Source organism: Ptychodera flava, chromosome 4 (assembly GCF_041260155.1).
Source record: "Ptychodera flava strain L36383 chromosome 4, AS_Pfla_20210202, whole genome shotgun sequence".
Classification (NCBI taxonomy): domain Eukaryota; kingdom Metazoa; phylum Hemichordata; class Enteropneusta; family Ptychoderidae; genus Ptychodera; species Ptychodera flava.
In genome coordinates this window covers 17454480-17473611 of record NC_091931.1, presented here as the reverse complement: position 1 = coordinate 17473611, position 19132 = coordinate 17454480, and the positions used below count along the sequence as shown (strand labels likewise).

General features: G+C 35.9%; 1 protein-coding gene across 1 annotated transcript; it reads right to left on the bottom strand.

The window, feature by feature from the left end:
- Positions 1-12920: 12920 nt before the first annotated feature.
- Positions 12921-14169, bottom strand: LOC139132109 (somatostatin receptor type 2-like). The gene is made up of 2 exons (XM_070698501.1): positions 13456-14169; positions 12921-13034 (listed from the first exon to the last, which is right to left on the bottom strand). Exons 1-2 carry the CDS (start codon positions 14167-14169, stop codon positions 12921-12923), a joined length of 828 nt encoding a protein of 275 aa, XP_070554602.1.
- Positions 14170-19132: the final 4963 nt, after the last annotated feature.

The window sequence follows — 19132 nt, the reverse complement described above, 5'->3', positions numbered from 1 at the left end:
TTTCCTACGGACAGTTTTGACACTCCTGGCATTGAGGTAAAGAAAAGTCAGTTTATTGACATTACTAACATGCCTTGCAGATGATTGGTAGTCACCGTCATCGGAGATGGAACTGTTGTCCGTGTCACGGCTATCTGTAGAGACGTTGAAGTATGAATCACTGAACTGTGGCAGTTGACATGATTGGCAGAACCATTGTTGAGATGAAACTGACAAATCGTCGTATTCACACCAGGGCATATCAATGCATTTAGTGTGATACCAGATGTCGCAACCATCACATTGTATGCCTCGCTGGTTACACTTGACAGGTTTCCCGCACACTCCACACGGACATTTTATTGGGCCCGGGTTAAGTTGTACATCTCCACTCATGACGATTGACAGCAGTAAAAGATACGAAGTTATGCGGCCGCAAGCAATAGTATTTTTCTGACAATTGGCAGGCTCGCTAAGATCGAAAACGTGCATGTGGTTCAGGTATAGGTATTTGATGTCAATGGATTTGCATAGTGCGACCATCGAGACATCAACAGGTGCTAGTAACTCTTCCGTCCTGCGGTTATCAGTACGAGAAAATAGACTATGTTGGCCAACCACGATATTCAGGATAGAAAATGCCAACAATGTAAGCGTTGCTCCGAGTATAGCCATTTTGACGTTAGTTGAATGAAAAATTAGTTTGACGTAACAAAACGTGAAACAGTAGAGAAATAACGTCGGCAGGAATGCGAAGTCACAAGAAAGTTAATGGAACCTTTTAGAAATAACGTCGGCAGGAATGCGAAGTCACAAGAAAGTTAATGGAACCTTTTCTATATCTCACCTTAATATATAGCCTTGACAGCAGTGATAAGATGTGTACTTAAGGAAACACACTGGTAAATGTATTTGTTAAATACTATGTTAAATGTTTTTCACTGTACTTGAGTCACCAATAACATTCATGACAGCTGAAATGAATATTACAACTTGCTTTTAAAGTCAAATACTTCGCTCTTCAAGATTCCTAGACCCAATTGCTAAAACTTCCTTATTTTTAGTCTTTAATGTGCTAGCAATTATTTACAGTTTCTATTTGAACAAAAAATTCATATTGAAATAGCCAGCGTTCAACCTGCCAATAATGTGTGTAATGTTTAGTGTGACTCTGAGCAAACGAATTTCAGTCGAAGTTATTAATCCCTTGTCGTCAACAACATTGCATATCATATGTTTTGTGTTTAAACTTTACAAAGATTTAAACATTCTCAAAAGAGAAAAGGCAAGTACTTGTTTTCTTGAACAAGAACAACGAAATATTATCGAATGAGTTATTTTCCCTGTAAACAGCTAATTGCCCCACCGTTGGTTTCATTTTCTGGCGTATACTTGAATAAATCCCGGTCCTTAAAACAGTAGTTCAATAACTGAGCTAATTAGTGACGATTTTTTCTATCTAATTATTGACTCCACTACTGACTAGTATTTGTTATGAAGCTGTGTTTGCTCTTTGATGGTTTGCATAAATGTATAAAAATAAATTATAATAATAACTAAAAATTGTACAATCATGAGGGAGTAAAAAACCCGTATCATATCTTTTTAGCAATTATTGTCCTCTTTTTGTGCGGTATTTGTGAACAATTTACTACTCCTTGGTATTCTTAAATCATGAAGGGGATGATTGAACCTCTAAGTACATGTAAACACAGTGTTAACGTGTCGTGTTAATATTTAATACGGGTAACACAAGGCAGTGCACAATTCAAAAATCGTCACTGTCCTTATTCAAAGGTAGAAAGAAACCATTCACCTTTTCAAACACAACCACAGATAATTGAAATCAAACTATCTTACGTTACATATAAAAATATGCCCCTTTCGTTCATTATTGACGTTATTGCAGGTAAGAAAAATCTTGAATGATAAGACTATACGTGGTACATCATTGTAAATCTCCGTATGATGTTGGCATACTTCGCAACAATATTGAAGTATGACACAATGTGTGTAGCACAATACTGAGTTCCGACATTGGTAGATTTGTAATTTAAGAATATCAAGTTGTAACTGTCTAAAAGCTTCGCTTAATAAATTTTCTTCAGCTGAAAAATCTTTTCTGTCAGAAATCACAGTTCAAGTATTGATGTTAAGTTTGTATTTGGCAATGACTGTGTTACCAACTGCCAAAAACTTTTAGTCCCATTAGAAAATTTACATGAGAAATTTTTGTGCAGTAGAATTTTGGTGCCAATAAATGGCAATAAAAATGTTTAAATGAGTTTATAATGTAGTGCAGTTTCAAAAACAAGTCTTTTGATAGCTTTATCACTTTAGTCCTGCAAAAGCACTTTCAACATAGCTTTCTGATGTATGACCTAAGAATAATCTATTTCCCAGGTAAAACTTACTTAATTTTTGATGAAATATTAAAAACTGTAATTGTAATTTGTTTTCACAATCTTCCCATTTATTTGCAACTTTCCTTCCATAATGACTATAAGGTACCGTTAAAATTTGATTTGTCGATAGCCTATGGCTAACTTTATTCAGATTTCATTAGATATTTGCGGAATGTGCACACTCCCTTTCTCGGTTAAACATTTTGATGTGCCTTCAAAATATTTCCATTTCTAAACCATAGCCTTTTCGATGTCAAACGTGCATCTCGTATTATCAAGGGAGCAGTGTCATTGGCGCTTGTTTTTGAAAGTGTCAAACAGAAACTATACTGTAAAAGCAAAAGTGATTGATTTTCTATGTTGATACATGAGCAGTGTTGCAGCTAAGATTTCGAAATTAGGGGACACTGTGTCCCACTACTGTTTATTTTGGGAGACATTTTGCACATTGCAACATGCGTTGATTGTTACTCGAATTTTGTATTGTATGTGTAGCTTCACAAACCAAATTAAAGCCACCAGGTCCACATTGCTATACTTGACTTTCAGGCAAAGTAAGTGTACTATAAGGAGCCCCGAAATCTAGTTTCTGTTGTTGTTGGTATTGTTGTTTATGTTTATATTTATCGTGTTGTCGTGGACCGATAAAATTCAACGAACATAACTACAGCATTGTTGTTGTTTCAAGAATAATATAGATGTCATAAGAAACACTACAAATTTTTTAAACACACTATCATTATTTGACCCGATGCAACTCTCTCCAAACTTATATTCTCTTCAAGTATATACATCCCTGCACTATTTCCAGTGGCAAATGAAGTTATCTTTCAACTTTACATCGTTTCAAAAGGAAAAGATTACCTTACAAGGAACTTGGCATGGATCTTTCTTGACAAACGTTAGTCACAAATTGATTAAACGAGATAGACCAACAAAGCAGAGAAATGCCAATTTAAAAAAAAACATGCCCAAATGGGATATAGTCAGGTATTTTTGTATGACAGTTCACGTAAACATGTGAATGATTCATAAATGTTGTAAGCGAATTCGAACTTACCCTTTAAGAAAGATATATTTAAAATTTAATCAGGCAATGTTTTAATTGTTGTCGAGCAGAAATTACTTCCTTCACACCTTACTTTTTGAAACGTTTACCAATACATATCATCACACATATGTTTTAAGAAAGAATGTTCGTCAGGACTGTCGGCAGTCGCTTGTGACGTTGTGTTCTTTGCCTCTCATTGCAACTTGAACGTTTCACTGTACGACAGCATCGTCTCTGTTGGGAAAAGCATATTGCACGGTATTTGCTGCAGGTAACGATGGCACGAAGGACAGTCGACGCGCTATGCCTTTTGTCCCGAGTTGTCTTCTGTCTGGCGGTGTTCTTGGAGGAGTGACCATTCCGTGGCTGTGAGCTGAGAAGAGTTCTTCTAACATTTCCATTCGTCAAAGGCTTTTTAAATGCTTCCCTGTATTTGGCGCTTGTGATATTGTAAATCACAGGGTTGATGGCAGAATTGAAGTACAGCAGCATGCCTGCTAGCATAGAGAACGTCTTTAGCCAAAATGTCCACATAACCGGTCAAACTGGAACATCAGTGTAACACCAACAGTATTGAAGATGAAACACACTTTTTATTAGTCTGTCAGAAATACAAAGTCCAAAGAAAGAACTTTTTCAGTAAAATCAATTTCCCAAACGACGATACTGAAAATCAGCTTATTTCTCTACTAACAAAACAAGAGTTATCTTTTAATGAACAACTTGCAGATTATATTTTTACTTTATATAAACAAAGAAATACCTAGTTATATTTATTATTAGCTACTATTTTTATACTGTATTACTTTATCTCTATTGAAGAAAATTTTAACTTATTTTTGCATCACACTGTTATTGCCACAAATGTGATGTAAATCCTATATTTACAAGCAAGCAATAAAAATGTTATTATTATTATACGTTGGAAAGAGATAGACAGACAAAGAAGATGGATGTAGTTACCACCAAAAGCACGACTACTTGCTTTCTATCCCGAAGCATCGCTGTTGAAGTGTTAGCAAGGGTGTTTTCATCTTTCCTCATTCTACAGATGATCGTGCTGTAGAGAAAGAACACTATACACAGGCACACCACAAAGGGCAGTATGTCGCATAACAAGGCGACTGTGATGCCAGTCATGTCCTTGAACTCCATTTTCTTTCCAATAACGTACAGCAGACTCGGCAGAGGTCCAAACAACCTGCTAGCAATCACTGAGACCCATATGCGGTACTTGGAGACTGGTCAGTTTCTTCGGCCTGGAGGGAGGGGCCCGGTGGATTATTTTTTGCCGACATCAAAAAGTGGCTGAACCCCCTATTCCAACTTTCGAAAACAGGGTGACCCCCCTATTCCAACTTTCGAAAACAGGCTGACCCCCCCTGCCGAAACAAAGGTAAAACAAAAGGTGGAATATAAATTGAATAATTGAATAATTCAGTATATATATATATATATATATATATATATATATATATATATATATATATATATATATATATATTATATATATATATATATATATGTATGTATAATTTGGGGTATATTTTAAACATTCAGTCATTCTGTGTTTCAATGAATTTGTTGTCATATCAGTGCGAACTTAAAAGTGTCAATTCTAAAGTTTGAATACACTATTTTGAATGAGCTGTATGTATTCCAACTCTCTTTATGCATAACCAGATGTCCAGAACTGTTGTAAGAAAAATGTGATTGTGAAATATTAGTGCATGTTGCTTTCTAATACTGAATTCTCATAGAGAAAACAGAAAAGTATCAGAAATTTGTCATGCTTTTCATATGAACTGCAGATTTCATAATGATGAGTACACTTTGCAAAACAGGCTTTCAATTCACAGATCTCAATATATTTCTGATATATATCTGTGATATATTAATTTACTGCGCCCGAAGGGCGAGCCGAAAAATATTCAACATCCAGATATCTCTGATATATATATATCTCTGATATATGCAAGTCATGCAGCTGAAGGGCATGCTTAAAAATATGTTTGATATTTTAAAGAAAAGCGCCCGAAGGGCGCGCCGAAAAATGTTAGATATACAGATATCTCATCGATATATATATGTCTGATATATTAAAGTTTTGTACATAGACGGGGCTCTGAAAAATATGTCTTTCTTATTATTAAAGTTATGCGCCCGAAGGGCGCGCCCAAAAATGCAACTGAATGATGAAATTTATGGCTGGCATAATGCATTTTATGCAAGTATGAGCCCGTGTTGAAATTTAAAAACATACCGGCCCCCCTTATAGGGCATTTTAAAAACAGGGTGACCCCCCCCCCCTATCATCAAAGTCAAAAACAGGGTGACCCCCCTGAATCCACCGCCCCCGGCCGAAGAAACTGGATCAGTCCCTTATTACGTTAATACCTGGCTTTGAACGGATGACATATCCCCACACATATCTCTCAATGCTGATGAGAGTCACGGTGAAGAGTCCGACCGCCTGCGGAATAAAACAGAAAGTTGTGGAAGAAAGGCTATCTCGTTGTAAATGGAAATCACTTCATGATTGAGACAGATCTGGATAGGAATGCCCGTCACAAGAAAGACAGTGTCAGCAACACAAAGGTTCATCAGATAGATGTTCAACACCGTTCTCATGGATGGCACTTTCCAAGTCACGTACATGAATGTACAGTTGCCAAAAAGCCCAAGAATCAAGATAACTGTCAATACTAGGCTGTACGCAACGAAATTGTAGCCTTGTCTTCTGTCGTAATAGTAATCTCCGTCTGAACTGTCATTGCCGCCATACGTATCATTCCATTCGTAGATGTAGCTTTCCAACAGAGGGGAAACGGTGGAATTATTCATGCCCAGTAGCTTAAAGTCAGACTCTCGTCCTTGCAGACTTGCCCTAACACATCCAAACTTGACGAGTAAAGTCAGGTTCAAAGAAATCATGCGTTTTCAGGACAACGTCGCTCAAAACTTGCAGCTCCACATTGATGTTGAACAAGCAATGACTTGCTTAACTTCAACGGAAGACTAAAACAGTCATTTGTAATGAGATATAACAAAGTGGACCAATAAAAGCTGTTCTTGCCGCCTTCTGTTGATTGATATGAATAATAAGTGTGTACCAATTGCCTTTTCAGGGTTTAATGACAGGGGTCCGAACCAGGTAACAATAAATAACAAGTGTATAAGGTTACTTGACCAATTTTTTTCTAGTTGTTATTTTTGTAAAGCTTTTCTATATTGTTAGTCAAGAATAAAGCGTTAAGTGTTAGTGGCATTATCTTTATTTTCGTCTACCTGTAAGCTACGCCATGTGCTTTTATAGCGCATTTTGACTTAAATTAGGTTAATTGCATACGTATGTCTCTTTGCCGCGTTTGCTTTCAATACGCTCGAATTGGAGGAATAAGAACGTACGCAAATTATGCAGTGGCAGATATCTTTTTACACTCTTTCAATATTTGCCATGAGAGAAGGTAATGAGACGAACCATTTAATGTCTCAGAGAGAGCGCTCATTGAAATATGATGCAACCATAAGCTAGCTTTTTTCGAGTGCTTTGCTTTATGACTTGGTAAAGTTTTCAATTTTACTTTGAAACCATATAAGTCAAGTACAGGCATTTCTAAGCAAAAACGAAAATCTAAGAAAAGTTCAAATGAAATGAAACAATATAGAAACACAGTGGTCATCCTTCGCGTGATATTCTATCATGGCTCAAGTTTTGAATGGGTATGGTTTACACGACATCATTGCATGCCTCCTGATTATGAGCAATCTAACAAGTTTTATTCACCACTGATGATAATGTAGCATAACAGCTTTTGAGAACGTTTTCGACAATGGCAGCTATTTCGACCATATTGGCCATACAATTCCTTCTTATCATTGAGCATAGAATACTGATCCATCCTGAAATGTTGGTGCAAACTTCATGACCATTTTAGGGACTGGACATAAATTACAGAGGGCGGTGTTTTTTCGAAACACCGCTGCATCAAAAATAGTGACCCTTCAAAAGTTCATGCTCAAAAATTCGTGACCCTCACCCTTATCCGTGCATGAATATAAGTGACCCTCCCCTGTTTCTCAATACCCCCCTAACAAACCTGCAATATGTTCAAGTCCCCCGTGTATTTTCCAATATAAAACTAGCAATATCTGTTCATCTATAGCTGTTTAATAACTTATATAAATATACTTGATTAGCATGGGTTGTTTACAAGTGCGCATGTGAACAAGATATTTGATTTTGCAATTTCGCTCAAAATGTTGATCCACTATACATTGGAATCTATGACAAAACTGTAAAAAAAATTTCAAAATTAAAAATTTGCACTATTTGTTCACATATAGACTCTGAATAATTGACATAATTGTACTTGATAAGAAAGTGGGTGGTAAACTCGTGCATCTGTGTACAAGAACTTTGTTTTTGGAATTCCGCATAAAATGTTGATCCATTATACATTGTAGTCTATGACGAAACTATGAATAATTTTTTTAAAATACAAAATACGGCTAGTTTTCAATCGGGTTCGAACCCACAACATACGGCATCAGTCGCCTAGCGGAGAGGCCACAGAGAGAACCGTTCGGCTAAATCTCCACTCCCAAAAACAGAGTGGTTCAATAGCCGGTGAGGTTGTTACATTTTGACTGAGACCGCTCAACTTGGCAAATCTGTGTATTTTTGTATGCTTGATTATTGATCTTCATGTTCTTGATTAGACTAGAGTGGTTACAAGTCTATGTGTGTGCAAAAATTTAATTTTTGAATTTCACCGAAATGTTGATTCACTATACATGGCAGTTGATGAAATCCTAAAAACATTTTTCTTCCAATACAAAAATAGGAAAATCTGTGCATTTATGTACACTCGATTATTGGGATTAATGTTCATGATCGGACTAGAGTGGTTTCAATCAAGTCAATGGTTGTGCAAGAAATTTGATTTTGGCATATCACTGAAATGTAGATTCACTATGCATGGCAGTCCATGATGAAACTATGAATAATTTTTTTCCAATACAAAACTAGGTAAATCTGTGCATTTATTTACACTTGATTATTGGTATTTATGTTCATGATTAGACTAGAGTGGTTTCAAGTCAATTGTTGTGCAAAAAATTTGATTTTGGAATTTCACTGAAATGTCAATTCACTATACATGGTAGTCTATGATGAAACTGTGAATATTTTTTTCCAATACAAAACTAGGTAAATCTGTGCATTTATGTATACCGAAATGTTGATTCACTATACATTGTAGGCTACAAATAACTCACAGGTTATAACTCACTATGCACTATTCTGAATAGTTTGTATTCTGTCAAAGTCCTCAAAAATAAAAATGTACATACAGCAACATGAACTTTGACACCGATCTCTACCGAATGTATTGTCAATGGGAGAATGATATCAAATAAGTGATCTCCCAAATTGTTATTGAAGGAGTCATTACAGGGGACAGTTATGTACAATAGAAGAGTTGGATAAGTAGAAATCATGACAACTTAAATCAATGTGGCTGCTTGGATCATCAATACATGGTTTATGTGCCAGAAGGGCGTGCCGAAAATGGAAATGGCAGAAAATGAAAGTGCCAGGAGGTATTTTTTCTTTTTTCAGTATTCCATATTCTTCAATACGTACACATGCATCAGCTTTGATGCATGCAAAAAGGTTACCCTCCCCCATAGGCTTGCACAAAATTTTATGACCCTTCAAAAATGCTTGCGTGAAAAATGGTGACCCACCCCCAAAAACACCGGCCCACCCCTGTAATTTATGTCCAGTCATTTAAAAACGTTTGCCTGAAAAATGGTATGTCTGTATAATTTATAAGAATCTTCCCAGACTCTGCACATGTGGACGCCCATTGTTTTGAGTGAGGCACGCATAATTAGTTCTAATTTGCATAATTAGTGATTTTTGAAAAAGAGCTCTGTTTCTTAAGAGATTGCACCAAGTTTGACGAAACTTTGTACACATGATGATCATACATAGCTCTAATAGCATATAAAGGCATTTGTCAATATTGCGTCAATTAATTGCTAATTTGCATAAATTATGAATTTTCATAATTTTACTAATATTTCGATAACCAGTGACTCAGATTTAATGAAACTTCTTACAGATGTATGCATACCATAGCTGTTACTGTGTGCAAAGCCATTTTGCAAGATCATACCAATTAATAGCTAATTTGCATATTTAATGAATTTTTGTAATTAGGGTGCTCAGTCAAGAAATACTCAATCAAATTTGATGAAATATGGTACAGATGCTGATATACCAGAGCTGTAACAGTATGCAAAGACATTTAGCAGGATCATGTCATTTAATAGCTTATTTGCATATTTAATGAAATTTCCTAATTAGTCTGCTATGTCCAGAAATATTGCACCAAATTTGATGAAACTCGGTACAGATGTTGATTTCAAAGTGTTGTAGTAGCATGCAAAGACACTCAACAGTATCCTGTCAATTTTTAGCTAATTTGCATATTTAATGAACTTTCCTAATTAGTGTGCTGTGTCCAGAAATATTACACCAAATTTAATGAAACTCGGTACACAGGTTGATTTCAAAGTGTTGTAGTAGCACTCAAAGACATTCAGCAGTATCTTGTCAATTAATAGCTTATTTTCATATTTAATGAACTTTCCTAATTAGTGTGCTGTGTCCAGAAATATTACACCAAATTTAATGAAACTCGGTACACAGGTTGATTTCAAAGTGTTGTAGTAGCGTGCAAAGACGTTCATCATATCATGTCAATAAATTGCGTATTTGCATATTAAATGATTTTTAATAATTAGGCTGATACGTCAAGAAATACCTCTTTAGATTCGTTGAAACTTGGTATAGATGTTGAGCTCATCTTGTGTTAACTGTGTATGTTGACGTTTATCTGTATCATGTTAATGAATTGCTAATTTGCATATTTAATGAACTTTCCTAATTAGTGTGCTATGATAAAAAATACTGCACCAAATTTGATAAAACACAGTACAGATGTTGATCCCAAAGTGTTGTAGTAGCATGCAAAGACATCAATCATATCATGTCAATTAATTGCACATTTGCATATTTAATTTTCATAAGTAGGCTGATACGTCAAGAAATACTTCTTCAGCTATGAATTTGTAAAGACGTTGAGCTCATCTTGCTTTAATTGTGTATAAGGACATTTATCAGTATAATGTTATTTAATTTCTAATTTGCATATTTAATGAATTTTCCTTATTAGTGTGATACGTCCAGAAATACTACATCAAATTTTATGAAACATGGATCAGATATTTATCTTCCAGTAGTGTAATACTGAATAGTGACATCCTGTTGATAAATTATTTATTGACTTATTTAATGACCTTTTGTGATTAGGGTGGCACCCTAGATTGGCTGAATAGGGAAACTTTATTTGTAATGAGAGATATTCTGAATGACTGCACTAAATCTTATGACACTTGTTGCGGATGCTGATCGTACAAAGATTTACCAGTCAAGAAAGGCATTCTAATTTTAGCAGTATCAATGGCTATTTATAGGAAGTATCTTCTTTACTGAACATGAGGACATTTTTTGGTTCACATCTAGCATTCTGATATTTGATGTCAAGAGCCATTACTCAGACTTGCCTGGACCAGTTTCTTGCATAATTTGAATTTTGACATTTAAAAAGCCAGGGCATGACATACCTAATTATGTCAAACTTGGTAGAAGGACACAGAAACCCAATCGAACTTAATACTCGCGACAGACAAGGTTGAAGGTGCACATAATTTCCGATTTATACCTGTCAGTGAGATTCACAGGTCATGATCGTGTCTGGTGGCACCGGTGCGGTGCGAGTTTCAGATACAATGTAAGATCTAGGGAAGGTTAAACTTTCACTTAGGTTGTTAAAGGAAGTTTAGTTCTATTTAGGCAAGCCAAGAACGAAAATATACGAGCAGACGACGGAAATACCCTTGAAATGTTTTATTCGTACAGCAATAAAATCACGAACGAGTTGCGACACTACAGCTTACAGTATACTCACTTCATGTTTTCCCTAATTCGCTTACTAAGATGGTAAATTCGGCATATTTGACATGGGGACACGTACAATTCTTCGAGATAAACTGACTGGTAAGGGTATCAACTGTGCATTTATAGATGTCGCAGAGCTCTCAGCTGTTCATAGTCGATCGAGTTTGAAATCGAACGCTTGCGTGGCGCTAGTACTTTGACCCGATTTTTGACTCGGTGCTGCGCAATTCGTCAAAATACGGACACATCATTCGAATACGACGCGGTATCGCCCAAACTTCGTGTAATAACCCCTAATTACCAATTTTGTAATGAGTAAGAACGATCTTGAATAGATAAAGCTGTATCTTGTACATAATTACAAATCTCCGTATGATGGAGGATGAGGAATACTTCTCGACAATATTGCAGTATCATACAATGTGTGTAGCAAAATAAACTACTGAGTTCCGAAATTGGTCGATTTGTAATTTAAGCTTTGCTTGATACATTTTCCTCTGCAAAAACGTTTCTGTCAGAAATAACAGTTAATTGTTGGCAAGTTTGTATTGGCAATAACTGTGTTACAAACAGCCAAAAACTATTAGTTACATTAGAATTTTACATGATAAAATTTTTGCAGTAGAATTTTGGTGCCAAAAATGGCGATGAAAAATGTTTTAAACCAGTTTATAATGTAGTGCAGTTTCAAAAACAAGTCTTTATCATTAGTCCAGCAAAAGCACTTCAAACATAACTTACTAATCATTTTTGATGAAATATTAAAATTTGTAATCATAATTTCTTTTCACAACTTCCCATTTTTTGCAACTTTCCTTCCATAATGCATGTCTGTAATATACTGTTAAAATTTGATTTGTCGATGCCTATGGCTAACTTTATTCAGATTTCATTAGATAATTGCGGAATATGTAAATTCCTTTTCTCGGCTAAATATTTGATGTCCCTTCAAAATATTTTCATTATCAAATCATTGCCTTTCGGTGTCAAACGTTCATCTTGTATCATCTAGGGAGCAGCAGCGTCATTGACGCTTTTTGAAAATGTCAATCAGAAACAGTTCTGTAACAGCACAAGTGATTGATTTTCTATGTTGATACATTGCAGCTAAGATTCGAAATTAGGTGTCCCACTGCTGTTTATTTGGGGGACATTTTGCACATTTTGGGGACAACATGCGTTGATTGTAAATCGAATTTTGTACTGTATGTCACTATAGGAAAAAATTGCGAGACTAGAGCGAGAAAATGACGCTTTTTCGCAATCGGTGAGAATCTGTTCTTATTCTCACCGCTGTCGGTGAGAAACATTAATCTTCACTGGAGATTGGTGAGAAATGCACTCCTTGGCAAGAATCAAGTGTGAGAAAAAATTCTCACCGGTGACAATGGAAATTCTCACCAAGTACAGTGAGAATTGAAATTCACTGGCGAGAATCATCAAGACCCCCCTTTCATTCTGATTCATTCTGATTCTCGCCATTGAATGTGGAGTCTTGATGATTCTCGCCAATGAACGGCGGGTCTTGATGATTCTCGCCCGTTTCCGCTGAACGCAGGCATCGTGCCTGTTGGGAAAGCATAATGCATGGCGTTTTCTACAGTGGCTGTATTTCAGGTAACGATGGCCCGAGGAACTGTTGACGCTCCAAGCCTTTTGTCCTGAGTTGTCTTCTCATCGTTTGTGATCTTGGCGGAGTAATCATTTCGTAGCTGTGAGCTGAGAAGATTCCCTCTGACATTTCCATTGGCCAAGAGCTTTCTTAAATCCTTCTCTGTATTTGGCGCTTGTGATGTTGTAAACCACAGGGTTGATGGCGGAATTGAAGTACAGCAGCACGGCAGCTAGCACATAGAATGTCCCCCTGGCCGAAATGTCCATATAAAAGTTACACCCATTTCGTGCAGTAGATAGTCAAACTGGATCATATACATGGGAATGAGACAAACAAAGAAGATGGATGTAGTCACCACCAAAAGCACGACTACTTGCTTTCTATCCTGCAGCATTGCGTTGTTAGCAAGAGCTGGTCCATCTCTCCGCATTTTACATATGATCATGCTGTAGAGAAAGACCACTATAAAAAGACACGCCACAAAGGATAGTATGTCACATAGGATGGCGGCTGTGATGACAGCTGTGCCCTTGAACATCAATATATTTCCAATAGCATACAACAGACTCGGCAGAAGTCCGACCAACCAGCTGGCCATCACTGAGACCCATATGCGATACCTATCACGGAAATACCTGGCTTTGAACGGATGACAGATTCCCATATATCTCTCAATGCTAATGAGAGTCACGGTGAAGAGTCCGGCCCCCTGCGGAACGAAACAGAAAATAGCGAAAAAGAAGACTATCACTTTAACGTTGTCACTTCCAATCACATCATGATTGAGGCAGATCTTGATAGGAATGCCCGTCACAAGAAAGACAGTGTCAGCAACACAGAGGTTCATTAAATAGATGTTCAACACCGTTCTCATGGATGGCACTTTCCAAGTCACGTACATGAATGTACAGTTGCCGACAAGCCCCAGAATCAGAATAACTGCCAATACTAGGCTGTACGCAACAAAATTGGAGCCTTGTCTTCTTTCGTAATAGTAATCTCCGTCTGAACTGTCATTGCCGCCATACGTATCATTCCATTCGTAGATGTAGCTTTCCAACAGAGGGGAAACTGTGGAATTATTCATGCCCAGTAGCTTAAAGTCAGACTCTCGTCCTTGCAGACTTGCGCTAACACATTCAAACTTGACGAGCAAAGTCAGGATCAAAGAAATATGGTTTTCAGGACAACGTCCCTCAAGACGTGCAGTTCCACATTAATGTAGAACAAGCAATGACTTGCTTAACTTCAACGGAAGACTAAAACAGTCATTTGTAATGAGATACAAAATGGACCAATAAAAGCTTTCCTGCCGCCTTCTGTTGATTGATATGAATAATAAGTGTGTACCAATTGCCTTTTCAGGGTTTGATGACAGGGGCCCGAAATAGGTTACAATAAATAACAAGTGTGAAAGGTTACTTGACCATTTTCTTTCTAGTTGTTATGTTTGTAAAGCTTACTAAAGAGATTTTTTATGAATAAAGAGTAGCGCTTGTCTATATTGTTAGTCAAGAATAAACCGGTAAGTGTTAGTGGTATTACCTTTATATTCGTCTACCTGTAAGCCACGCCATGTGCTTTTATAGCGCATTTTGACTTAAATTAGGTTAATTGAATACGTATGTCCCTTTGCCGCGTTTGCTTTCAATAAGCTCACATGGGAGGCAGAAAAAACTTTTACGTACTTTTAATTTGGAAAGTACACAAGTTATGCAGTGACAGATATCATTTTTACACACTTTCAATATTTGCCATGAGAGAAGGTGATGAGACGAACCATTTTATATCTCGGAGGGAGTGTCCATTGAAATATAATGCAACCAAAAGCTAGCTTTTGTCGAGTCCTTCGCTTTATGACTGGGTAAAGTTTTCAAGTGTTATTTTGAAGCCATATCAGTCAGGTAGGCATTTCTAAGCAAACACGGAAATCTAAGAAAACTTAGAATGAAATGAAATAATATAGAAACACAGTGGTCATCCTTCGCGTGATATTATATCATGGCTAAAGTTTTGAATTGGTATGGTTTAAACGACATAGTTACATGTTGTCTCCTGATTATGAGCTGTCCAACAAGCTTTATTCACCACTGATGGTAATGTAGCTTAACAGCTTTTGAGAACGTTTTCGACAATGACAGCTTTAAAGAGAGCGTTCGTTGCCGGATATTATATATATATATTATATATATATATATATATATATATATATATATATATATATATATATATATATATATATATATATATATATATATATATATCACGTCAGAGAGCACGTCATCATAGACACCAACGTAAATTACGCATTTTGAAGTGTCGGTCTCATTTGAATAACAATATTGTTAACATCACCTTTGGAGAACGTTTTCGACAATGATAGCTTTAAGAGAGCGTTCGTTGTCGGGATATATATATATATATATATATATATATATATATATATATATATATAATATATATATATATATATATATATATATATATATATATAATATATATATATATATATATATAACGTCAGAGAGCACGTCATAATAGACACCAACGTAAATTACGCATTTTCAAGTCTTGGTCTCATTTGAATAACAATATTGTCAACATCAGCGATCGTTCTTCACCTCCCGATGGAAATTCTCTTCTCCAGCTTCCGCTTTCTTTCTGCCCTATTCCACCACGTTATAATCATGCCCGCGAGCTAACGGATGTAGAGACTTACGTCAATAGAATACGATGGAAGGAGTTTTCCTCCATACAGATTCTTCCCCACTGATGGCATTTCACGGTGCTTACGTGAGTAACATTGACAGGTTTCGACATTTTTTTCATGTCAGCCTTCAACTACTGGTTCTCTTTAGGTAGTTACCGCCACAAAATGAAAGACTATTTCTCAAACTTTCCTCAGTTTAACTTTCAACTGTTCCTTTTCCAAATCAAGAATAAAAATCATGGGTCATTGTGCAAAGTTTCGTACTTGTGAAACAACTTACTTGTATCTGACATTTACCGATATTTGAAATTCAAAATGGCCGCCATCTCTATGTTAACTTTGTGGGGGAAAAGACAATTTTCCATTTCTGAAAAAAGTAAGATGGTGAAAATGTTTCTTGCTCCAAGAGCTTTAAAATGGGCCCCCATAAAGTGGTAGATCAGAAAATAATTGTTAAAGTTTGGGAGTCAGAATATCTGTCCCCGAGGCACTTTCTACCTTATAACACTGAAAATACCTTTTCTTCATATCATTTATGTAAGTTCTCACCAATTGTTTTCGTCCAGTGCAATGTGTATGGGTAATTAAAGACTCTTTTTTGAAAATCAAATACCATTTGTATTTCCTGATGAAATGATAGAATGACCAGAGTCTGAGAGACTCTGTTTGACTTCCTATATTGTCCGCACAATCCCTGGTACCAGGAATCTCCAGTCTGAAGAAAAGCTGTATAATAGCATGAAGTAGAAATACATGCAGCTATGTTACATTTGTCAGAAAAAAAGTTTATACACCGAAGTGAACTACCAGTTCCTTTTGTAATAAATGTCACATCACGTTCACAAAGTTTTGGTTTGAGCATTTGGTATGGTTAAATGCAAACACATGACAATATTCCTTGGAAAGTAAATGTTTGGCTTCAATTTATCATATGTACATGTGACACCAGGAGTTCTGGGATCAAAAAGCATGTTGTCTGCCTGTCTATATATCTGTATGTTTTGACTTTGAATCTGTATGTGTGGATTGGTATGAATGTGTTTAGGGATATTCGGGATGGACCTTTTCTTATTTTATGTCTGAGTAGAAGATATGCAAATGAGGTTAAAATGTGAAAATGGTAAGAAAATCTCAAATACTGCTTGTCAGATAGCCTAGATATTTGTTGGCCTAGATATTTGATCTACTGGACATAGGGAATAATGTAAGCTTTTGTGCTAGTCTTACTGATGTCACCAATACTGTGGTATAGGGCAATTTTTGTCGTCTTTTGTCCAGAATATTCTGATCTGAAATCATCCTTTCGTAGGGTATACACTTGGGGATAGGTTCGGGTTAGAGAGAGACAGAATAGGCCGGAGACAGCTTTGTATTGTGTCTTAGTATGACCAAGTTCAAATCCATCCTTTTTTTTGAAAAAGATAAATTTATTTCAACATAGTCACAAATAAAATAAATCTACATAACTGTGAATGTATTAGAATTACAATGCACCTTGTCTGAAAAAAATAAAAACCCAGATAATTAGCTGTTCAATTACAAAGATCATCATATGAATGCATTTAGAATGCATTCTTCTCCTTCAAGTCTTACAGGGCTTGAAAACTTTGTGATAAAATCCTCAGTTTTGTTCATCATCTTATAAGTGAAATAAAATGTATTCATCCATGAGGAGAGATAACATTTTAATTGCATAACATAGGATTGAATGGAAACTTTAATCCCATCAAGAGTAACCGAATTTCGAATATTCCAAACTGTATATTTTACAAAGGAAGTAATACAGTAAATACTATCAGATGTTGCATTTTCGATTCCTGCAATTGCTAATCTTTCGATATTGATATTATTATCAAAGTTGTGTTTTTTGACAAAGAAAGAAATACATTTCTGCCAGATTTCTTTAACATATTTACACTCAAATAAGATATGTTCCAGTGTTTCTTCTTGGCCACAAATATGGCATTTCCCATCACTTAAATTGAAAGTTTTGGCCAAGCTTCCTGTCACTGGGCCTCGATGGAAAATCTTCAAATTTAAATCATTTACTGAATTGCTGACAATTCCTGTTGAATTAAGACGGCTGAATAAAGTCGCTTTGTAACTGTCAGTGAGACTTAGATTCTCAGCCCATTTTTGACCTTTGACTGCATGCCATTTCTTATCAACTAATTTCCAATAAAGTGACTTGGTTTTGATATCACTTTTTGTCAGACCATAATTCTCTAAGTCTAAAATATCATAGTTTTCTTCGTTTTGGATGATTGAAGTGATGATTTGTTTCCAGGAATCTGGAATGGCATTGAGGAGTGTTTCATACTCTGTCTTAAATTCCTCGTGCACATGTCTATTTGTACCTCCTCTAATTTTTGCAATTATTTCCCATTGTTTAAACTTCTCAGAAATTACTTGCTTGAGTTAATAATGTGTCTCTAAATTACTATTGCAAGATTATATTTTGAGAGCAATATTGGTTATGTAACTTTGCTTAATCTATATTTGTGTCTTTGTGATGATGAATTCAGAAGTACAGCAAGGCTTATTTGCAGTTTGATCGTGTCTACATTTTCATGACAATACAATGGTTAGAGTGAATTCTTTAGCTCGCAGTGACCACTCTAAAATATGGCATATAAACAGCTACAGGGAAGCTGTGTCTAGTGTCCACCACCATGCCATATATATATATATATATATATATATATATATATATATATATATATATATATATATATATATATATATATATATTATATATATATATATATATATATATATATATATATATATATATAATATATATATCTGTCAATACTGACTACAGTCATGACGAAGAGTGCAGTAATCTACGGAATGACACTGATGCCGTACATGAGGTTAGTGATATTATAGTCATTAATTGCATTAATGTAACTGATATAATCGACGATCTCGGTCGCGATGCCCAACACGAGAAACAATGTCAGCAACACAGAGGTTCTTCAGATAATGTTAACACTGTTCTCATCGATGGCACTTTCAAAGTTACATACATGAATGCGCAGTTGCCGATGAAGCCCTAGAATCAGGACAAAAACATTCACCGATATTATGCCATACGTAGGCGCAGCATAATTGGTGCCTACTCTTACTCCATGTTGATCATCTCCTTCTGAGCTATCATTGCCTTCGTACATATCATTCCATTCATAGATGTAGTTTTTGAAGGGAGGGAAAATAATGGAATCCTTTATGACCAGCAACAAAGTCAGACTGTCGTCCTTCCAGATTTTTCCTGCAGAATCGAACTTTACTGAAACGGTATGGCTCAAAAATTACATTTTCAGGACGATACGGCCTT